The 19,140-nt window shown below is 43.2% G+C and overlaps 3 protein-coding genes across 6 annotated transcripts in view; 1 reads left to right on the top strand and 2 right to left on the bottom strand.

Moving 5' to 3' along the window:
* Positions 1-139: 139 nt before the first annotated feature.
* On the bottom strand, positions 140-10,916 carry slc38a6 (solute carrier family 38 member 6). The gene is made up of 16 exons (XM_037240745.1): positions 10,651-10,916; positions 9,314-9,435; positions 9,159-9,232; positions 8,990-9,042; positions 8,762-8,801; positions 6,107-6,185; positions 3,458-3,543; positions 3,334-3,392; positions 3,212-3,268; positions 2,564-2,620; positions 2,209-2,288; positions 1,960-2,060; positions 1,768-1,892; positions 1,542-1,686; positions 940-1,034; positions 140-836 (listed from the first exon to the last, which is right to left on the bottom strand). Exons 1-16 carry the CDS (start codon positions 10,741-10,743, stop codon positions 753-755), a joined length of 1,350 nt encoding a protein of 449 aa, XP_037096640.1. The 5' UTR covers positions 10,744-10,916; the 3' UTR covers positions 140-752.
* A 69-nt stretch (positions 10,917-10,985) lies between these two features.
* The window catches only part of trmt5 (tRNA methyltransferase 5), a 9,971-nt gene continuing 1,816 nt past the window's right edge, over positions 10,986-19,140 (top strand). The window contains exons 1-5 of one of the 2 annotated variants that reach the window (XR_005096203.1): positions 10,986-11,048; positions 11,195-11,781; positions 12,103-12,227; positions 12,343-12,982; positions 13,295-13,430. Coding sequence is in view for 1 of the 2 variants with exons in the window: in XM_037240740.1 (XP_037096635.1) it covers positions 11,041-11,048; positions 11,195-11,781; positions 12,103-12,227; positions 12,343-12,982; positions 13,295-13,353 (1,419 nt within the window). In the remaining variant the exon portion in view is untranslated. Of the gene's footprint in view, positions 11,049-11,194; positions 11,782-12,102; positions 12,228-12,342; positions 12,983-13,294; positions 13,619-19,140 lie in introns of those variants that run through there. The other variant, XM_037240740.1, reaches the window with a different exon arrangement.
* mnat1 (MNAT1 component of CDK activating kinase) overlaps positions 13,613-19,140 on the bottom strand; it is a 25,884-nt gene continuing 20,356 nt past the window's right edge. For all 3 annotated transcript variants that reach the window (XM_037240741.1, XM_037240743.1, XM_037240744.1), the window contains exon 9: positions 13,613-13,885. In XM_037240741.1, the coding sequence (XP_037096636.1) occupies positions 13,765-13,885 (121 nt within the window). In that variant the 3' untranslated portion in view covers positions 13,613-13,764. The remainder of the gene's footprint in view (positions 13,886-19,140) is intronic.

The following is a 19,140-nucleotide window of genomic DNA, read 5'->3' as shown; positions in this document are numbered from 1 at the left end:
CATTTTTTTGTGTTTCTTAAAAAAATTGTTTTAGAACGGCAAGGTGGACCAAATAAAATGTGCTGACCGGATCGAGGTGTCAAACAACATTTTCCAAATATTTCACAATTCTAATAGAGCAAACATTGTGACATATAGAAAAATGCAGAATTTCCCTTTTATTTAATGTTTTTCATTTGATTAGAGTACATCAGATTATAGGTTACATAACCATTTAGAGTATAATCAAGAGGATTCCAAATGATGACTAGCACCAAGTAGCAGCAAACGTACTATACACAATTTGGAATGTACAGAAAGTGACAAATCTAAGTGACAAATGATTACAAAAAAAATAATTTAGTGAAATGAAATAATCGTGATTAAATTTGGCAAATATGTGCGATAACAATATTTGATGAAGCAGTTAAGTGCTTCCAAAAAATTACTTTTGGGAGATTGGGGATACACTTGATTTGAAAAGGTGCAGGAGTTTCAATGAGGAAAACTTAGAATGTAAACAATATTATCCCTTTAAAATATTTATGAGGTAAATGGAAAATTAAAGCAAAAAGATAGCCAACCTGAAATTGGGGTCAGCTCTTAAAGTCTTGTTGTGATATTTATGCATGATAAAAACTTTACAGGAAAAATATACAGCCTGAGGAACACAGACTACCAAGTGTCTATCATTTTATCCCATCCCAAATTTTCTTTGGTATAATTCTCCCTTTTTGCCCTTGTGCTTTGAGAAAGAGGAATGAGGGGATGGGCTAAAATCTTTGTACCCATGTGAAAATGATGCCTGAGAGGCTGATGACGCCCACGACTAATCCAAAGGCCACCAGGAACATCGCCTACAAACACAACGTTTGCATTAAAGGAATTGTCTGGATTTTGTTTTTGAGAGAAGCGCTTTAAAATGGTTTCACATCTTCTGTCTGACGAGAACAGACTTACCCCGATGGAGTCTAAAGATCTGAGAGGCTGGCGGCTAATCTTGAGGTAGAAGAGGCCGGGGAAGACAAACAAGAGGCAGCTGGATGTGGTCGATCCTGGCAAACAAGGACGACAACTTGTGTGAGGGTAACTGCGTCGTTAAATGCGTCTTTAAATGCTTCGTTAAATGCTTAAATATACACCAGCAGACATTGCAATGACAGTATACTTTGCACCAAATTATTTTTTGCTGATTTTCCCAAATAGCCAATGCAAAAGACAGTCAGCATAATTAAAGTTGTCAACTGTTAGAGAAATTTAAAAATATTTTTTTAACTCTCCGATGACGGTATTTAAAAAAAAAAAAACGCACTGCTCCAAATAATTACCCATAACATAGGTGCAAAACATTTCATCCAAAGCTATATACATGTACAGGAATTTTATTGACTATTTAATTACTAAAATAAAGTAAAACTACTTGTCCCTGAGAGAAATGTAATTGAGAGTGAACCCTGCCACCTAGTGGCATTTTACAGGTAAGACGGGAATCAATCAAATGTGACATCAGAGTGCTACATCACATTTGTTAAATCCAACTTAATGACAACATCGATACCTACCCACTACTCCAAACACGTTTCGAATATCAGGCACAAAGATGGCCAGCAAGAGCACCACTCCCAGGATGACCAGAGTGGTCATGATGTGGGTCAACCAGGAAAATGGACGATTTCCAAGCAGCACTAAGATCACGGCCTTACGAGCCTTGAAAATACAAACACATACATACCGAGGTGAAGAGCTACGGATTACACTTAGGTCAGAAAAACACAATTCGCTACTCACGGGAAAGTGGATGACTGGTACGGTCAACAGCACTGAAATAAGGATGGCGAGCCGAACCGTCATCACCAAGACGTCACGTGGCATGTACGCATTGTAGCTGAGTAAAAGCTCAGACTTTACATGAGCTGCAATTCAGATGGAGCATGAGGTTTTGCTGGACTGGTTTGGTGAGGACTGTGTGTTGCGGTCTACCGTAGAAGGTGAGGTAACCAAAAAGTGCCGAAACCAAGTAAAGCAGGAAACTGAGGCTGATGCTGACAATGACAACATTCTGCATCCTCGATTTGCTCGGCCTGAAAAAGCGAAGGAGAAGGAAGATACAAGCAATGAAGCACAATGATGGGTTCCGGGTGAGAGATGGAGAACTTACATGGATTTCTCAATTTTTCATTTGATTTTTTTCTTCCAACATGCAAACAATAAATAAATTGTATAACTGACCGGTCCAGTTCACAGTAGATTGGAAGGACAGCTGTGTGGCACAAAAAAGAGAAGGCCATGGTCGGGATAGCGTAGGCACCCTGAAAATACACACCGGTGTGGCTTTGAGAAAACGATCACATTGGTGGCTGGAGGAATCATCATAGTTGTATTTTCTCTGAATTAATTAACTTTAAAGCATGCCCGTGATGAGCTTTCTACATGCATACGTGAGTCATGGTGAAAGTGTGACATGTCAGCAGAACTTGCAGACTGGAGCAGACACTTTTAATGACTTCTCACAGCCACCTCGTTTTTACTGAGTGTTTGTGTATGCACGTGTGTATGGCAGGGAGGACTGATTTGATGTACGTACCCGACTGGAGACAATGAAAAGTCTCGGCGTGCATTCCATGTCAGAGGAATTTGATACCTGCACAAACAAAGACAGAAGTGGGAGTCTGTTATCACCGAGACAAGATGGAAAAACGACAAATACAAGGAAAGATTGTAGGACAACAATAAGAATACGAGGTGTGTTTTTTTTTTTGTGTAGTTTTAGAAATGAATAGTTTAAATTTTCAATATTTTTTCCCACACAATTATTAAGTTCCTTTATAAATGTATGAAAATGTTCACACATACAAAGCCAATAAAGTTTTGATGGTTGTGACAGTTTGACTTTACAGTATTCGTCCTGCTGGGGGGAAAAAAAAAAAAAAAAGCAGAATTCCACTGATTGGCAGTTTGGGGCTGAAAAGTAAACAAGGCTCTAAGTTAACCCAAGCCAGGTCTGGAGTTCTAGTGTGGTTTGTATAATAAAAGAGGCCAGAGGTCACTTCCAGGCTGAGGGGATGAGGAGGTGGGGTCACCTGAACTTCCTTCCCCTCAGGTAGCACTCACTCCGCACACCCTCTCTGGTCCTTATCAAGCAGACCCCCCCCCCCTTTTTTTTTTAGTCTAGACTGTCACTGTCACACAACATTGGCATATTATGTGACCTACTTAAGAAACTTCAAATTACCTGGCATGTTACGTTTTGTGGTAGCGGGCAGGGGATGGACCATTTCTTGACCACAACCTGAGGAGGAGGCAAACAGGTCAAAAAACAGACAAACAAAAAGGAGGGAAAAAATGACAACTCACCACAATGACAAAGTAGAGCATGAAAAAGAAGGCCAGGCTGCTAGTGTAACCCAGGAAGCCTTAAAGGGCAAAACATATGTGACCGAGGAGGCTTTGAACGCTGCCACTCGACTTGTTTCCTCACCAATTTTGGGAAACATCGCGAGGGGAAGCACCACACATAACGTAATGAGGATCAGGACCAGTCGGCCGTCTAAATACCAAACATCTCTGGAAAACAAGAGAGGGATAAGAAGTAGTAAATAGAACACACCTCACCAAACATCCAGCAAATTGGGAACAGCCCAAAGCTCAGGAGAGCATTCTTCTGCTCAACAACAGGAGTTCGGAACTAAATCTGAGCCATTATAGAGCTAAAAACTGGTTCCGAAATGTCAGGGACAGTGAGGACTTTTTGAAGTACCTTCTATGGAAATTTGTCTCCATATAACACTCAAACACAAAGCGACAGAGCTCTCATGTGGTACCCATTAAAGGCTTTTGCTCTCGCAAACCATAACAATTATATAATTCACATTCAAACGCAGCGCCAGGCCATCAGATCAGAACACACCACGTATCGCTTGGTTTTTGCAGAGTTGGGGGAATAATATTTTCCTTTGCCGAAGAAAAAGGCGGGGCTCTTTAATGGTGATTGAGGTGAGCCGGTGTTGGAGCTGACGCATGCGGAAGGCACGCTGGGTCCGCTGGGGTGGAGGTCAGATGGGAAGACTGCTGCCTGCCGTTGGGGACGGCAGGGCCTGGCTCCAGCGCTCTTTATGGGGTTTCCAACGTCAGCGGCACCTGCTCTGACCACATCAACCCCCTGTGACCCTTCCATGCCTGTTTCACTGCTACAGCTTTTAGCATGGGCACTCACACATTTATGTTATCTCTGCAACTTCACATATTTTATTTTAGTGTCAGATCCTTAACGGCGCCAGACGTTAAAGTGAAACGTTGTAAAGTGAAGCCCAGCTATTTGCGCAGAATATGATCCGAAGCCTTCCATGAATCGCAAAAATCCACAATGGATGGCCACCAAAAATGCGGTGTAATTGCCTAGAGACACCACAAGAGGGTGGCAAAGCATATTAGGCTATGCTTGAATAAATGAAGCTCCACCTCTCAGCTCAAAATGACACCAGAACAATCATTTTATCGTCGCATAGCTTGGCTCTGTGCACAAAAGCAGCAAATGTGAGTTTTTCAATAATTTCCCAACAAAATTTGCGACTGTGTATTTGAGCTTGAGAATGTCAAATATAAAATGCACTGATTCAGCTGAAAAGATGGTTTGATGGCTTAAATTCTTCCTCACTAACTCATCCAACCATATTATGGACCTTTCTTTGTACTTCAGAGAAGAGTTTGAATTTTAAAATTCAGAAGACAACTATGCTACATAATTTAGGTGGAATTTAATGATTAATTAATACATAAATGGCGAGTCGGGGTATCTTCTCTAACATTAGGGCGATATGAAAAATAGACACGCACACACACAAAAAACATCTATATGTGTGAGGATTCTTTCCATGTGGCTCCAGGCTGATTACAGAGGAATAAGATACCTTGGGGACCTGTGAAATATGGACAATTTCACGCTATTCCACCATGCAGGACAGATTTGAGCAATGGAAGAGTAACCTTGGAGTCCATCTTAACAAAAGCATTTAATAAAGGCACAAATCTGGCCGGCGTAGCACAATAATCTCTCCTCCGCAACGAAGCACGAGAGCTAAGGAATTTGGGGTCTGGCTGTTTTACGATAAACGGCCCATAAAAGTAGAATGACTTTATTTTACTTTTTTTTTTTTTTTTTTTTTTAAACAGAACACGTCATAATACAAAACATCTTTGCTAGGCTTCTCAAAACCACTCATTAACAAAATGTGCAGTGGGCTGTAATTACAATGGCAAAACTGATATCCCCTTGTATCAGTCTGATTCCGGGGAACATGTGTGAGAGATTTGAGGGTGAAAGCGGAGCGCTAATACAAAACAGCTGCCTTGAGGAACAATCGGCTAGAGAGAGCTCTCACTAAATGACAGAGTGGAAGAAGTCACTCTTTTGACTTCCCTGTGAGAGAGGGAAGTTCCCGGACGTAGAAGGACACCGGTGGCTGCAGCTAATGTGCTGCGGTGCTATTTAATAGTGCAATTACTCACTAAGTATTAGTATAGCAGTAATGCTTTTGGGAGAGATTGGTTGGATTACATTCGACCGCTACATCATTAAGCACGACTGCACACGAGCTGTATGAACTGATAACTGTCAAGTTTGGTTACATTGTCGTATCTTACTGGAGGGCAAATCATTTTTGTTGCCCACGTGTTTTTAGGATGTATGTGACGGTGGTGTTTGAAAGTCCGTTGTGGGCCATTCGAAGGACGCTTGTTCAAAGTATTGTTACCACTCTGTTAGTACAGCAAGAAAGTGTGAAAACAATGAAGCAGTGGACACATCAGGAAGACTGGGATTATTTTTATTAGAGTTGTTGTTTTAAATTTTGTTTGTTTGAATTAGTCCTTTGGCCATTTTTTTATTTTTGCATGGACTAATTTATTCATAAATCAATTCCCTATTCATCCAACCAATAATAATAATAATAAAAAAGTAAATAGTAAAAAAATAATAATTGTATCATGTATTTTAACATTGATTAAATAATAAAGAATACATCTATTGTTTATGTAGGGTGTAAAACTTTATTTTACTCGTTTTTTTTATTTGTTTAAAAATAAATGATCCAATTGCAAGTGCAAAATAAAAATTCAGAAGTGCACTCACCCTGACTGGTCCGGACTGAGGATGCTGCCGATGGCCGCCGGAAGCTCGGACTTCAAAATGAACAAATATGACGACATGGCTGCGAGAGAGCAGAGGGAAAGTTCAGTGTGTTTGCTTGCAAAGACAGTCAAAACAAAAAGCACAAAATGCCCACACGCGTCAAACGATTGTATTCTTATTAGTTTCTATGTGGGAGGTGAAGGGTGTCCAGCACGCAGGGTGGAGGGGCCTGAGTTAATGCAGATGGGTGGAGCAGACAGCTCAAGGGGCTCAGCAGCAAAGCCCCGAGTGCTGAGGAGCAGACGTAGCGCAGATCTTTGGAGAAATGCAAGGGGGAGGAATGCAAACAATAATCATATCTGACGCTAATCCCGCCACTTCTCCCTTTTTTCCACCTCGTTCGGAAACAGGACATTATCAGCCTCCGACGGGCTCCCGCATCCTTCGAGAAGGGGGTTGGGGTCACTTCCTTGGGTCATTCACAAGGGTGGGTTGGTGGGGGGAAACCCAAAAAGCCACAGAGGTTGCGGAAGAACAAGAGCATGTTTGTGGTGTGAAATGGGCTTCAGATGCAGCGTGCAGCCGGTGATAAAGGCAGATAATGTTAAGGGATTACATTTTGGGAAGACAGACACAGACGGGGTTAGGAGGGACGTTATTGCCCCCGGGGCGAGGTTTTTGCACTCGCCGTTAAATAAACTACGATCATAATCCCTCAGATCCTGCATGTGTTTATAAAAGGAGAATTCGTCCAATAACCCTCCGGCCCACACAGACACAAGGACACTCGCTCTGAGAATAAGGAAACACATGAATAAGTACTTAAAGCTGCCAGTAAATGGGGCTCGAATTGGGGATCCAGCCAGAATTCGCTGCAAGACGTCATCCAAAATTTGCTGGGAATTAAGAAGAAGGAAGAAGAAAACCACCACGTGGTCCCTATCAAAAAATTCTTGCTTATTCCTTTTATGGGATGCAGCAATATTCAATCTACGCAAGATTTGTTTCTATTCAGACGGTAATCGTTGTTTTTCAAAGTTTTACACCATTGCATATTTTATTTTAAATGTTTTAATCGTGCAAATCATTCAAACCAAAAAGTTCAACACGCAGAACAACCATAAACTTTTGGTGTTGTATTTCAGTGAGGCTTAAATAGCGATATCAGGAATGTAAGTGCTATCATGTCTGCTCTCATATTTGCACTTATACAAATGTGATAAGGATGATTCTGATTCTAATTTAGCTTTGTCTGTCCATTTGTTCATTTTTTTTCCTGGTTGGATGGGATGCAATATGATTCAAAGGGCTGGAAGACCAATTAAAACACCATATTAATGCAAATAATAATACTAATGCACACTTATCCAGATCATTATCAAAATGCATTCAAATATAATTGCTTTCTTCCTGTACCACAATTTGTTCACATTAGTTATGCATTCAGTGGAAATTGCACACCATTGTGTACAAATTACAAGTGGTGTAATTATATCTGAGGTGAGTCATTAAGTTCCCTAACAATACAAATGAACAAACAATACTGGCAAACATTAAACAAGAAAACATCCAACCACAAAAGCAAGACAAGACGTGCTGGTTCAGTTTCATGTGTTGACTTAGCTAGACATCGCATGACAACACTTGCACAATACCTGATGTGGTCGTACAGTACTTACTTTTCTAACAAAGAGGTCCTTGAGTGAAGAGAAGGATCGGTTATTAGCAGAGTGGTAAGGAACAACAAGCGTGCTAAAGATGAAAATGTGCATGTGTCTGTGAGTACATGTGGTCATCAAAGTAAGCACAATCAGTTTGAAACATAAGAGTCACTTTCATTGGACTGTGCCAGCCTGTGGGCTGACCAGTAATTAAGGTCAATTGGCCTATCAGCCTTTGGCAGTGCCGATGAATGTTTACTCAGAGTGAAACTAATTGCGCTCTTATAAAAGGAGGCCTGGGTGCAGACAGATGCGGGCCCCCATGCTGGGGGAAGCCACAGACATACCAGAGTGGGCAGCGCAACAACCCGCTAGGCCACGTAGCGCTATCACCGCGGCTGCAGAGTGAGGGGGCGGAGTCTTGAGGGGAGGGGTCCCATTAGGGTCTTAGTGGGTGGGAGTGGGTTTTACCATCAGTGATCAATTAGAGCACAAGTCAGGTTTCAGGCCCCGGGGAGAGCGGCCGAGAGGACGGCAGCCATGGGGCCAAAGGTTATCGGGAGAGTCTGGATAATAGCCTTTACAGCCCAGCGGCAATAACTTACAGCAGGTCATATTTACAGTAGGGGGCGCTCTCAGCCTCATGGATAAACTGACCCTTGTGGAAAAAAATACGTACATTCAACATAATATAATGATAATGTCAGCGCTATAGCAATAAATTCACTTTTTATTTAAAATAAAAAATAAAAATCATGCTCCAAATTGTCACGGTCAACACTATTGCTGTATTGTTTTTTTGTGAACAGTTCGAATGTAACACTAAGTGAGGCTCAAAATTCTGGAAATCCGTAACTGAGCATGATGCGGTGTACGGCCACACCACTCTAAAGTACAAGCCCAATAATAAAAACAAATATTGTTAAATTACTACTGTACTATACTACTGCAAGTTCATATATTGTATATATAAAAAAAACAAGAGCAGACCTACCACCAACATTTTGGATGAGGATTGTAATTCCAACAAGGACCTATGGAAACATTTTTAATCGGTTAGTGTCAAGTTCGCAGCGTGCACATGTATAAGTACATCTTGAACAAACTAGTAATAGCACTTCCAGAATGCAAGTACGGTGAAACCTTCAAAATTGAATAGTCTACTTTGTTGCTGAAAATCAAATAGGTATTGATTTTATCCTAATCAAAAGACAATACTTACTGTTCCTGTCTTTTTTAATGCTCGTCCGCCCAGATCTTCGTATGAACTAATTCCTGCGTGAGACAACAAATGATGCATGAGAAAATAGGGGAAAATATATATAATGCGATTTTCATTCAGATTTCTTGATGCAATACTTAGCCATCTATATTGAGAGTGCCACTCTCACCTGTCAGGTCACAGAGCTTGAGGAGAAGATGTATGGAATATCCTGCCAGGCTGGACACGAGGATCAACAGGATGCTAGATATGAGGAGCAAATAGAAATGACCATCCACAGATCAGCTTGTTTCATCTTAGCCACACGTATTATTGTTTGCTTACCAAAAGCTAAGTATGCCAGTGCTTGCCATGACATAAGCAAGTCCAAGAATACCACTCCCCATGATTGCATTCATTAGGTTAAAAACAGAAAAAGCAAAGGAGGCGCCTCTGGCACTGCTTATCTGCACACAAAATGAAGAAAGGCTTAAGAAACGGAAGAAATCATTTTAATTGACAGTCCGGACAACAACTGGCCAGGCTTGATGATGGATTTCATGAAAGAGCAACACAGTGGCATGTGGGATCAGGCAATGGAAATGGCAATGGATAGATAGGATTTGGAGCAACAAGCCGCGGGACAGCTGCCCGAGCTCTCGAGAAACTGACTGACCCTTTTAATAGGGGATATCCTGGAGAGGACGAGTGGCCACTCTGGTGGCAGTGTCATAACAAGTGTGGATTAACCTGATGACCTGAGATACACTACCAAAAAAATTGGACGTCATCTACAACGCGAGATGAATTTTACATCCCAGGTGATGTTTACGGGCTTTTATATAACCTGACACCAATACAATTAAAACTGGCTTGTAACTTTCTTGATCAGTGACACGTGACCGGTTTAACTTGATAAAGTAGGCAATAAAAATAGAATACTTCACATGAAAAATGTAGGATATTACATCTAAATTTATGTGAACAGTTAATTAAAATATGAGAATTATAGTCTAAAATTTGGAACCAACACAATATTTTTTAAGATAGTTAGGCCATTTTAGCCCCGATTTCTACATATATTAATATTATGAATAAGTCTGATTTCCATTGCGTATTGGAGACTCTTTGGCCTCGATTTGTAAAAAAACAAACCCAAAAACTCACTGACATTCTCTGGTAGGTTCCTTTCCATTTTAAGTGTCCCGACAACTGTCGCAACAGTGCAATAGAGAGTACGCGTGCACATCGATGCTCACTGGGACGATCTCCGCGGCAGCGGAAGTGTCTGGACCCGGAGGCCGCTTTAAATATTAAAATTAACTTGAAGTGTTGACGTATCCACAGTGCACACATCCTTTTCTCGAACAGGGATCCACCTGAGGAGGGGGCGGGACTTCTCGACCAGTTATGCCTTGAACTGTCGTCAAAATTTAGCCACAATCAAAATATCCAAAATCACTTATTAAATACAAATTATTGCAACAGACGAGTAGTATTCAGTTCTGCTTTTAAGGAAAATATGCTGTCATGGGCTAAATTTCCTTCCAATAATGTAATTAGGAATCTGTGCTACATTCCTTACTTAGAAGAAGTAAAACATTTGAATGTGACAATCTTATTTGTTGTAACAGTTGGACAAAGCAAAACCATATTTTATAGTTTGTTGTTTTCCTACTTACATTTGGCCGCAAAGGCGTTGTTTCGTTCCCCTCTGACTCTCTGGGGGCTGTTTGGCTGTAAAGTCCCGAGTTTGCATTATCGTTTGTACTCATTTTAAGCAACAAAAAGAAGCGAACACGGGGAACTTAAAGCTGTCACAAAAACTTAGCGCAATGACTGACAGACTGAATTATTTGGTCATTTTCTCACTTAGGTTTAAGTTTTCCATCTGTCTCCTTTTATTGGCTTGTTGTTGTTTCAGTCACATGCTTGTTATTTCCGTCGCAAATTCAACGTCATTGCAGCTACTGACCAATCAAACACAGGTTCTGGTCTCTGTCGACCAATCACGCGCGTGCACTGGTCCACCACGAATGACGTTGTCGAGCAAGCATGCCCGTTTCTGAAGGATGTTGAGGTAAGAGCCGATTGTGATATTTCGTGCCATCTACCGGTAAAATTGATACCCACCCTCTTTAACTTAACTAAACATGTAATGTTTGTTAGTTTTTTTAAAAGTTTTGCCACGTGTGCGTTTTAAAAGCGCCTGCTTTTACGTTACAGGCTCCTCAGAAGAGTCTTCTCATCTGTTCAAACAAGAGACAACACGAACGTCTCCGCTGTGCTCCGAAATCGGAGCTCTGCAACCTTCCCCTGTGCTAACTTTCCCCTGAAACTACTAATGGATGCCAAACTATACCACGCGCCGCCGCAAGTACGCGGTATGACTTCTCTTGACAAAGAAGCTTTCACACAGACAATCACTGTACCAGCTCTACGGGTGCCCACGCGGTTTATTAACAAAGTGATGAAGAGCCTGAAAAAGTCCACCATCCAACGCCCGGGGGTTCCCAGAGTGGTGCAGGACAAAGAGGAGAGTCCTGACTTCAGACTTGTGCTATTGGACCCTCACAGAGTATCCTCGTCAGGCTCCTTTAGTGATTCTGAAGCGGAAGCGCTGAGGTCATTTGACGTCTCTCAGGAGCTGCAGCACTATGAGCTGAGATTGGCCTATGACAACCTGAAGAGTGAAGAGGTGCTAGAGGCCGTGCTACCTCTGGGGCAGGACGTGACGTCGGCGTTCAGCAGAGTTGGACACATTGCACACATGAACCTCAGGGACCACCAGCTTCCATATAGGAACCTCATTGGTGAGAGTCATTGAGGCGAGCTGTGCATTTTGGTAGTCTGGCCTTTAGTGGGGACGTACTCAAATTAATACAATAAATACAACATGACAGTGAAAATGTGTTTCTACTAGTGTAAAGACAAGCAGGCCACTGAATGAGGTTTTAAGAAATATGTTTTCATCCTGTCCTGGACCAGTATCACCAAAGCAGACACTCTAGGAACTGTAATATATATTGTTTTATTAATGTTTGCTTCATGAGCTGTCCAACGTACTTTGTAGGAGTTTTACATTACATTAAAAAAAAAAGCAAGCGACTTATTTTCTGTCCCTCTCATTACAGGTACAGTGATCATGGACAAGAACCCCGGTGTCACGTGTGTGGTCAATAAGACAAATATCATCGACTCAACATATCGCAACTTCAAGATGGAGATGCTGGCTGGAGAAGAGAACATGGTCGCCAAAGTAAGTTCAGCAAAAACCTCTTAAGGTCGATTCAAAACCTGTATTCTACATGGGGAAATAGATTGTGACCATATAAAATTGGCAACTATGAATAGTCTTGCGTGTGTTTCCCCAGGTGAAAGAAAACAGGGTGACATACGAGTTTGACTTCTCTCGTGTGTACTGGAACTCGAGGCTGAGCACGGAACACCAGCGCGTGGTGGAGCTGATCAAACGCGGTGAGACCGTGTTTGATGTATTCGCTGGCGTGGGACCCTTTGCTATTCCAGCGGCCCGCTCGGGCGCCACAGTTTTCGCAAACGACCTCAACCCGGAGTCATACAAGTGGCTCCAGCACAACTGCAAAGTCAACAAGGTGGAAGGCAAAGTAAAAAGCTTCAACCTGGACGGCCGAGCGTTCGTCCAAGGGCCGCTCAAGCGAGAGCTTCCTGCGCTGTTAAAGGGAAAAGGCGGTGTGCACGTAGTAATGAACCTGCCTGCTTTGGCTCTGGAGTTCTTGGATGCCTTCAGAGGCCTCCTGCATCAGGAGGCTCCCTGCGACCACAACCTCCCGACAGTGCACTGCTACGGCTTTTCTAAAGACGACAACCCAGAGAGAGACATGATAGAGAGGGCATCTCTCGCCCTGGGCTTCCCTATGGAGGACCGCTGCTCTGTGCATTTTGTCCGCAACGTGGCACCCAACAAAGATATGATGTGTGTCAGCTTTACTCTTCCTAAAGAAGTCCTCTTCTGCCAGCATGAAAAACAGACAGGTAAGAATTAAATGACAGGGATGATCCAGCAGTCTGGATGTAAAAAGAACAACTTTAAATGCACAATATCAGAAGATTTTTTTAACATTTCATACAATTGTAATGCATACTATTTTTGGTATGATTTCAAGATTTACAGCATGTGAACTTGATGCAGTAATGGCACAATGCTGCCACTGTGGCCTCTGTTTTCAGACTTGAGGGACAACTTGTAGTTGTTGAGAGCTGCTCCTAATATGTTGGTCACTGCAATGTATATTAAAATTTACATTGTACTGACGGACTTTTTTTTTTACCTTCAATTTTATGCAGAATCTTCAGAGGAACCAGACCCCAAGCGGCAAAAGTGTGAGACCACAGATTCATCTTGAAAGTGAATTAAATCCCAACTTGTCACTGTTGAAGTTGACTGAAGGAAATGTTTGAGTTCATCCCCTCATTAGACACTTTGTGAGATATAATAGGAAACTGAGCATTATGTTTTAGAATTTTGTATACAGCTGGACCTCATTTGTTTATCGGGTACCTAATGTTGCTTAGTCCCTGTTGCTTAAGACAAGCTTTAAGTTGTTAGCATCCAGCCAGTGCTTCCTTGAACATTTTTCCTTTTTAAATAAATTGCTTTAATGAAAGAAAGACTGAATTGTGATTTATTTACTCTATATATAAAAGTGACACACAAAAAACAATTATACATATCACATCACTGACCACCACAACAGTGTTTGTCCTCTTCAGTGATGTCTTATTTATAGTCCTTAAAGTTGTGTCAGAGTTTGGGGTCAGCCAGTACGGGGGAAGAGGCCACTGAAGGCATCCTGGATTGCTCGATGACACGCCAAAGCTGAGCTGTATCCTCCGGCTGTGTCCTGAGGCATGGAGGCCCGCACGTTGTTCAAGTATCTGTAAACACACAGAAAGCCCACCCCTCCCTTCGTCAATGACGTCATAGAGGTATTTTGTAAATAATGACGCTGTCTGACAGCCTGAGCGTTCCTTTCAAAAGCAGAGAAACTTGAGTGCAAGTTTATCCGTCATTAAATCCACACTCGGGCTTATTTTTTCTGGCCCTTTTCGCTCCTGTGATGAGATGGACGCAGACAGACCTAAGTGTACGTTAACGCTAAGAACACCTTGTGCCCTGAAAGCCTCGGCAACACGGCGCTATTAAAGTATTAGAGGTGTCTCTCTTTTATTTTAAGTGCTTACAGATGTATCCTGCCAGAGTCTCTCAGGTTTTAAGCAACACTCAAAGTCAGTGTTTATTTTCACACAGTCACTCAAAAAAAAAAAAAAAAGTTCACACAATGTGCTTGCCATCAGCTCACTTGTTTTGTTGAGACAGATCTACAAAAGAAAAGCGTGCCAGCAACTGAGAGTCCATTTAAAATGACCACATTTTTTTCTTTGAATGTTTGGAAAGTTTTACAAACAAATACTTTAAATGAGAGCAATGTGTCCAAACCTTTAGCGAGCCAAGAAATATCTCACAGAACATGGCTGGACACAAATGTGACAAAAATGAAACAAACTAGACAGATTAAGAATAAGTGGGTCAGTTCCCGAGGTTGCTAGAAGTCACGGGACCACCTGATCAATGTGTGTATGTTCAGGCCCTCAAAAAAAGTTTTAGTACAATGTTTATGTATAAATAAAGGCGTCTGTATAACAGACACGTGGTACTCTGCAACTGAGTAAACGTAATAGTTCAGACTAAAAATATCCATTTCTGAATGAGTATCAATGGTAAAAGATGGCAAGATGTTTAGTTGCGACATCTAGCGCCCTCACAGGAGTGAGTGTATGCGCTTAACTTCAAAGTGAGATGGGAATCAAGAGCACAGACGGCAGACTCTGAATTCTGCCGCCATTCCAGTAATCCAACACCTGCATGATGTAGGTGTGTGTGTGAAGGTACGCAGCAAACAGATCATCCGTATCGTTGCTCGCATGTACGCGTGCAAATATTCATACGTCACACGGCGTGACCTTGCCGAGACCCTGAACCATGCGGGAGGGGAAAGTAAGACGAAAGGCGGCGAGGAGACGTCAATGCGCAGCAAGACCACTCATGGGCCACTAGAGAAACAACACAAGTTCAAAAGAGGAGGGCCAGTGATTAATAATAACTTCATTAGCTGCGAGCTGCTGTAGTCTGTCCTTCAGAGCACTTGAGGGAGGTCTTCTCAGATGGCTTCCTGCATCCGATGAGTGCTGCCTATTGATTATATTGTGCTGGGCCGCTTTAATGGTGAAAAAAGTGGGCTATTTACAGCCTGGCTAAGTCTGCTCTTCCTGCTAATCTAATCCCCAAGCTACTCATGTGGTCATTCCTTCCAAGAAAGCTGAGAGCTCTGTGTAACTTTATACCGACCTGCCCCAAAGGAGAGCAGAAAGAGAACATGAAGGCAGGAGGGGGGGAAGGAGGAAGGAGGGTGTGCAGTCTGTATACATCAGTGTGTGAGAGAAGGTTTGGGAAGTGGAGGAAGGGGGGTTGGGGGGGGGGGGGGTAGGAGTTAAAAATCACCTTTGGGTATCATCATGACAAAGCCTCTTCTCTTAAACCAACCCCATTGGCCTCTGCTCACCCCTTCCACCCCACGTTAGTTCAGTTCTGCTCCATTAAGTCAGCGGCTCTATCTCCAAGTGAACTCCAACGGCATCCAAGTGCGTGTACACAAAGCGGCACTCGACGTTGGTTATGCGTGGCCAATCGGGAGCGTGTCTGGGAAATGCATATTGCCGTATATTATTAACATGGGAAAAATAGCACAGAAGACGTAAAACTTAGAAGCAAATCTTAAGGAAGAACATATTTGGATTTGGAGAAAGGTAGCCGGCTAACAAACTGACAATCAACAACTAAACACTCTCAATAAAGCTCACTTTTGATGTATTAATTAAAAACATGGAGCATTATTTGGGAATAGTTTGTGGTAGTGTTGAAATGCATCGAACACTGTTTCTAATATTTTTTACTCTAGAAGGTAACCACAATTTAAATGTCTATTATGACGTAACACAGCTCGCTATCAATTGTTTTTAAATGATTAGCATGCGCTACCAACAGCTACGCTTTCAAGAGTGTGCCCACATGCCCCTATCAGCAGCCCCCCCCCCCCCCCCCCCACGCCATCCCCCGATTCTCCCTGAAGACCAGACTTGCCTTTTGTTCACAGGGCCCTGAAACCCAAGCCGTTTCGCTCCGTAACATCTTTCACTCTCTCGGCCCCACTGGAGCATTAGCTGCAACTTGATATGAGTCTTTTCAAAGCCTCATATTATTGTGTAAATATGGGTCACTTTGGGCTGCTCCATTATGTCGCTTTGGGGGAGCGGGACAGGGCGAGTGCAGGTGATGAAGACAGCGTAATGGCACAGTGGGACAGTGTGCGAGTCAGACTGCAATCAAAAGCACAAAATATGCCGGGGGTTTTCCACTTGCGTGCAGATTGACAGGAGGAAGGTTTGTGCCAGTTTTTTTTTTTTCTCTCACCGATCTCTTTCGCAATCAAATTTTAGAATGATTTAAAGCAAGTGTTTAGTACATTCAAATCAACACTTTAAACAATCTGCTATTCCCAAAATATGGAGTCATAAGATACCTGAGCCTGCTACCACTAATAGTCGGAAATTTCCCTGAAAGATTTCAGGTAGATTCCCATCCCAAGTTTGGTCCTACAATGGCTTCAGTTCTTGAATCAAAGAAACAAACGATAGCAGGCATTGGGTTCCTTCCTCTTGTCTAGACTCTTCACGTTGACTGGAATTGGATTAAGAAAGCTTGATGGAAAAGAAAAGAGTGTAATATGCTGCGCTGGTTATTTCAGCAGGCAGACACTTAATCAACGCAGAAACCACAGAGCCAGACGCACGCAGACGACGGACGACGCAATCAAAGCCCATTCCAACAAAACGTTCATTGTCAAAGCGCTGTTTGTTGGCTGCAGCCTGTTACACATGACAACATTCCCGTTTGCTTGAAAGCGCATTCGGTTTTTGTTATTGTGAGCCAATCTGCTGTGCGTTTGAAACACCCACCACAGACACACACCGCCTTTCAAGTATTAGCGATGACCTGAGACCGGACCCCAGCTTGAGCACCTGTTGGCTTTTGTAACGCCCTCCCTGAGCCACAGTCACTTTTTATTACAAAGGATCAGAGCCGTTTTTTGGTTGCCTCGCCTCATCATCAGCATGATACATAACAAGAAAAGGATGAGTCTTTAAAAGACAGATTGACAAAACATAACTGAGGACAACTTAAGAGATGTTTGTGTGTGCACAACAAGCACAGCTGACAAACACGGGACACAGAGGGAGCGGCGTATTTGTCAAAGGCCAGTCAAGAGTGTGCTAGGTGCCCGGAAATCTTCCTTTAGCGCCCAGCTCCGAGTGCGGTTGAGAATTCCAGGCCTGGGAAGGATGAGGGCCAAAGGAAGGAGGTGAGGGGGGGGGAATTGCGCAGAGCCACACACCTGCCAGATGATTTGTCACGATAGAGGGGTCACCACTCAGCTGTCACCCCCTAATCACCCATCCTACCCCTTAAGTCTACCCCCGCCAAAGCCTCCTCTCCAAAAACACCCCCTCCCTGCATTCCACTGGCAGCTCCGGTTTCACTCGCAGCACGGTTGCCCCATCTGCCCCTCCTTTCCACTACTCCACCTCCGGAGAAAATGTACCCATAAGGAAGATGCAGCACACTGAGCACATTGTGTGTACAGGCGGGTTACACAATTCATGTTTGTCTAAGGGCAGAGTTGTTTCTTTTCCGGACGTACGGCAACTCCAGCATGTTATAAGGATTGGTCCACATTGCAACCCAGATACCCCCTGCAGACAAGGCAAACACTCTCACAGGTATACTATATCTGTCAACAGCAGCCTTTCAGCACCACAGGACAAAGGTCATCCTCTTTTCCATTGAATCCAGCTTCCTCTGGGATGTGGCAGCGTGTGAGGACGCTCAGCTATTAGCCTTATCCACTGTCCACCAGATTAGCGCAACTTGTGAATGAGTTAAGGGGACTCGGTGCGGTTACATCACCTCTTCTCCATTATCACGAGTCTTATCATCGCCACTGACAGACCGAGGCTGCATCCCAGAAGGAGAAGTGGCGGAAGCTATCACTAACACTTAGTTAAGAACAACATGTTTAGAGTGTTAACAGATCCTCTGCTTGATACTTGAAATGGACACCCATCTAATACACCGAGTGAGAATCTGTAAGTTGTCAGAAGCTTGAATGATAAAGCGCTCTTGTTGTCTCTCACAGACAATAAAGGCCGATTGTTTTGCATGTGCCTGAAGACGACGGCTTCACTTCCTGACCTAGCTGCCACCTGTCGCCGCTCATCCGTGGCACTGTTTTGATCCTGCACGTCCCCATTCTAACCTGATGGGGTCAGTAGAGTCTGGCGAACTCGGCCAGGCCTCATGTTAAAGTACAGCCGAGGGGACATCCCACACCCGGCTCAATATAGAGCACATCTTTCTTTCCTCTCCAGGGCTGCCACTTGATAACCCTGAGCCACCATGAAAAGCTTAGAGGAAGGAGGGAGGGCACCCGGCGGACTGTGGAAGAAGAAGAATGACGTGACAGCAGTGTGTCGTCGCTAACCAAATGCAGCTGTAAACAATGGAGGGACATATGCTGTTCTGGGAATGGCTGCTGGCCCGAGGCGTACCCATAGCAAAAGTACCTTGACAGTTAGACGTAGCATTCTGGGAATAGAGCACCTATACACAGAGGAAGAATAGAGCTTTCCCGGGAGGAGGGGGTATCAATTACAAATCACCTGAAGCATTAGGGGGCAGGAAAGATGGATTTCAATAAGACAAGAAAGAAGAAAGACGGGGTTGTGGTAGAGGTAAAAAGACGGAGGCTCACAATGCATACATGATGTACTTCCTACCCTAAGCTCCACATCACAACAAACCCATAGTGGGCATGCACATTAGTTATTGGCAGAGTCAAACTGGAAAAGCATGTGACCTTCGAGAGAGCAGCTGCTTTCGTTTGTTGTGCTTCAAAATAGTCAGGAGACATCACCTCTTCAGAGTATTGGCCTCGAAGCTGCGACGCCAATAAACCTGGAGTTCCCTTCGTGCTGGAGATGGCTTGAATTGGCCGGCTGCATTTCAGAGGGAGCCT

Source organism: Syngnathus acus, chromosome 22, assembly GCF_901709675.1.
Source record: "Syngnathus acus chromosome 22, fSynAcu1.2, whole genome shotgun sequence".
Classification (NCBI taxonomy): Eukaryota; Metazoa; Chordata; class Actinopteri; order Syngnathiformes; family Syngnathidae; genus Syngnathus; species Syngnathus acus.
This window is presented reverse-complemented; position numbering and strand designations above follow the sequence as displayed.

Excerpts from the sequence above, each read along its gene's own strand:
- slc38a6 (XM_037240745.1), bottom strand. The coding sequence starts at position 10,743 with ATGAGTACAAACGATAATGCAAACTCGGGACTTTACAGCCAAACAGCC. Across the intron at positions 6,186-8,761 it reads CCTCATCCAAAATGTTGGTG|CCATGTCGTCATATTTGTTC; the intron begins GTAGGTCTGCTC and ends GCTCTCTCGCAG. Across the intron at positions 2,621-3,211 it reads CACAAAACGTAACATGCCAG|GTATCAAATTCCTCTGACAT; the intron begins GTAATTTGAAGT and ends TTGTTTGTGCAG.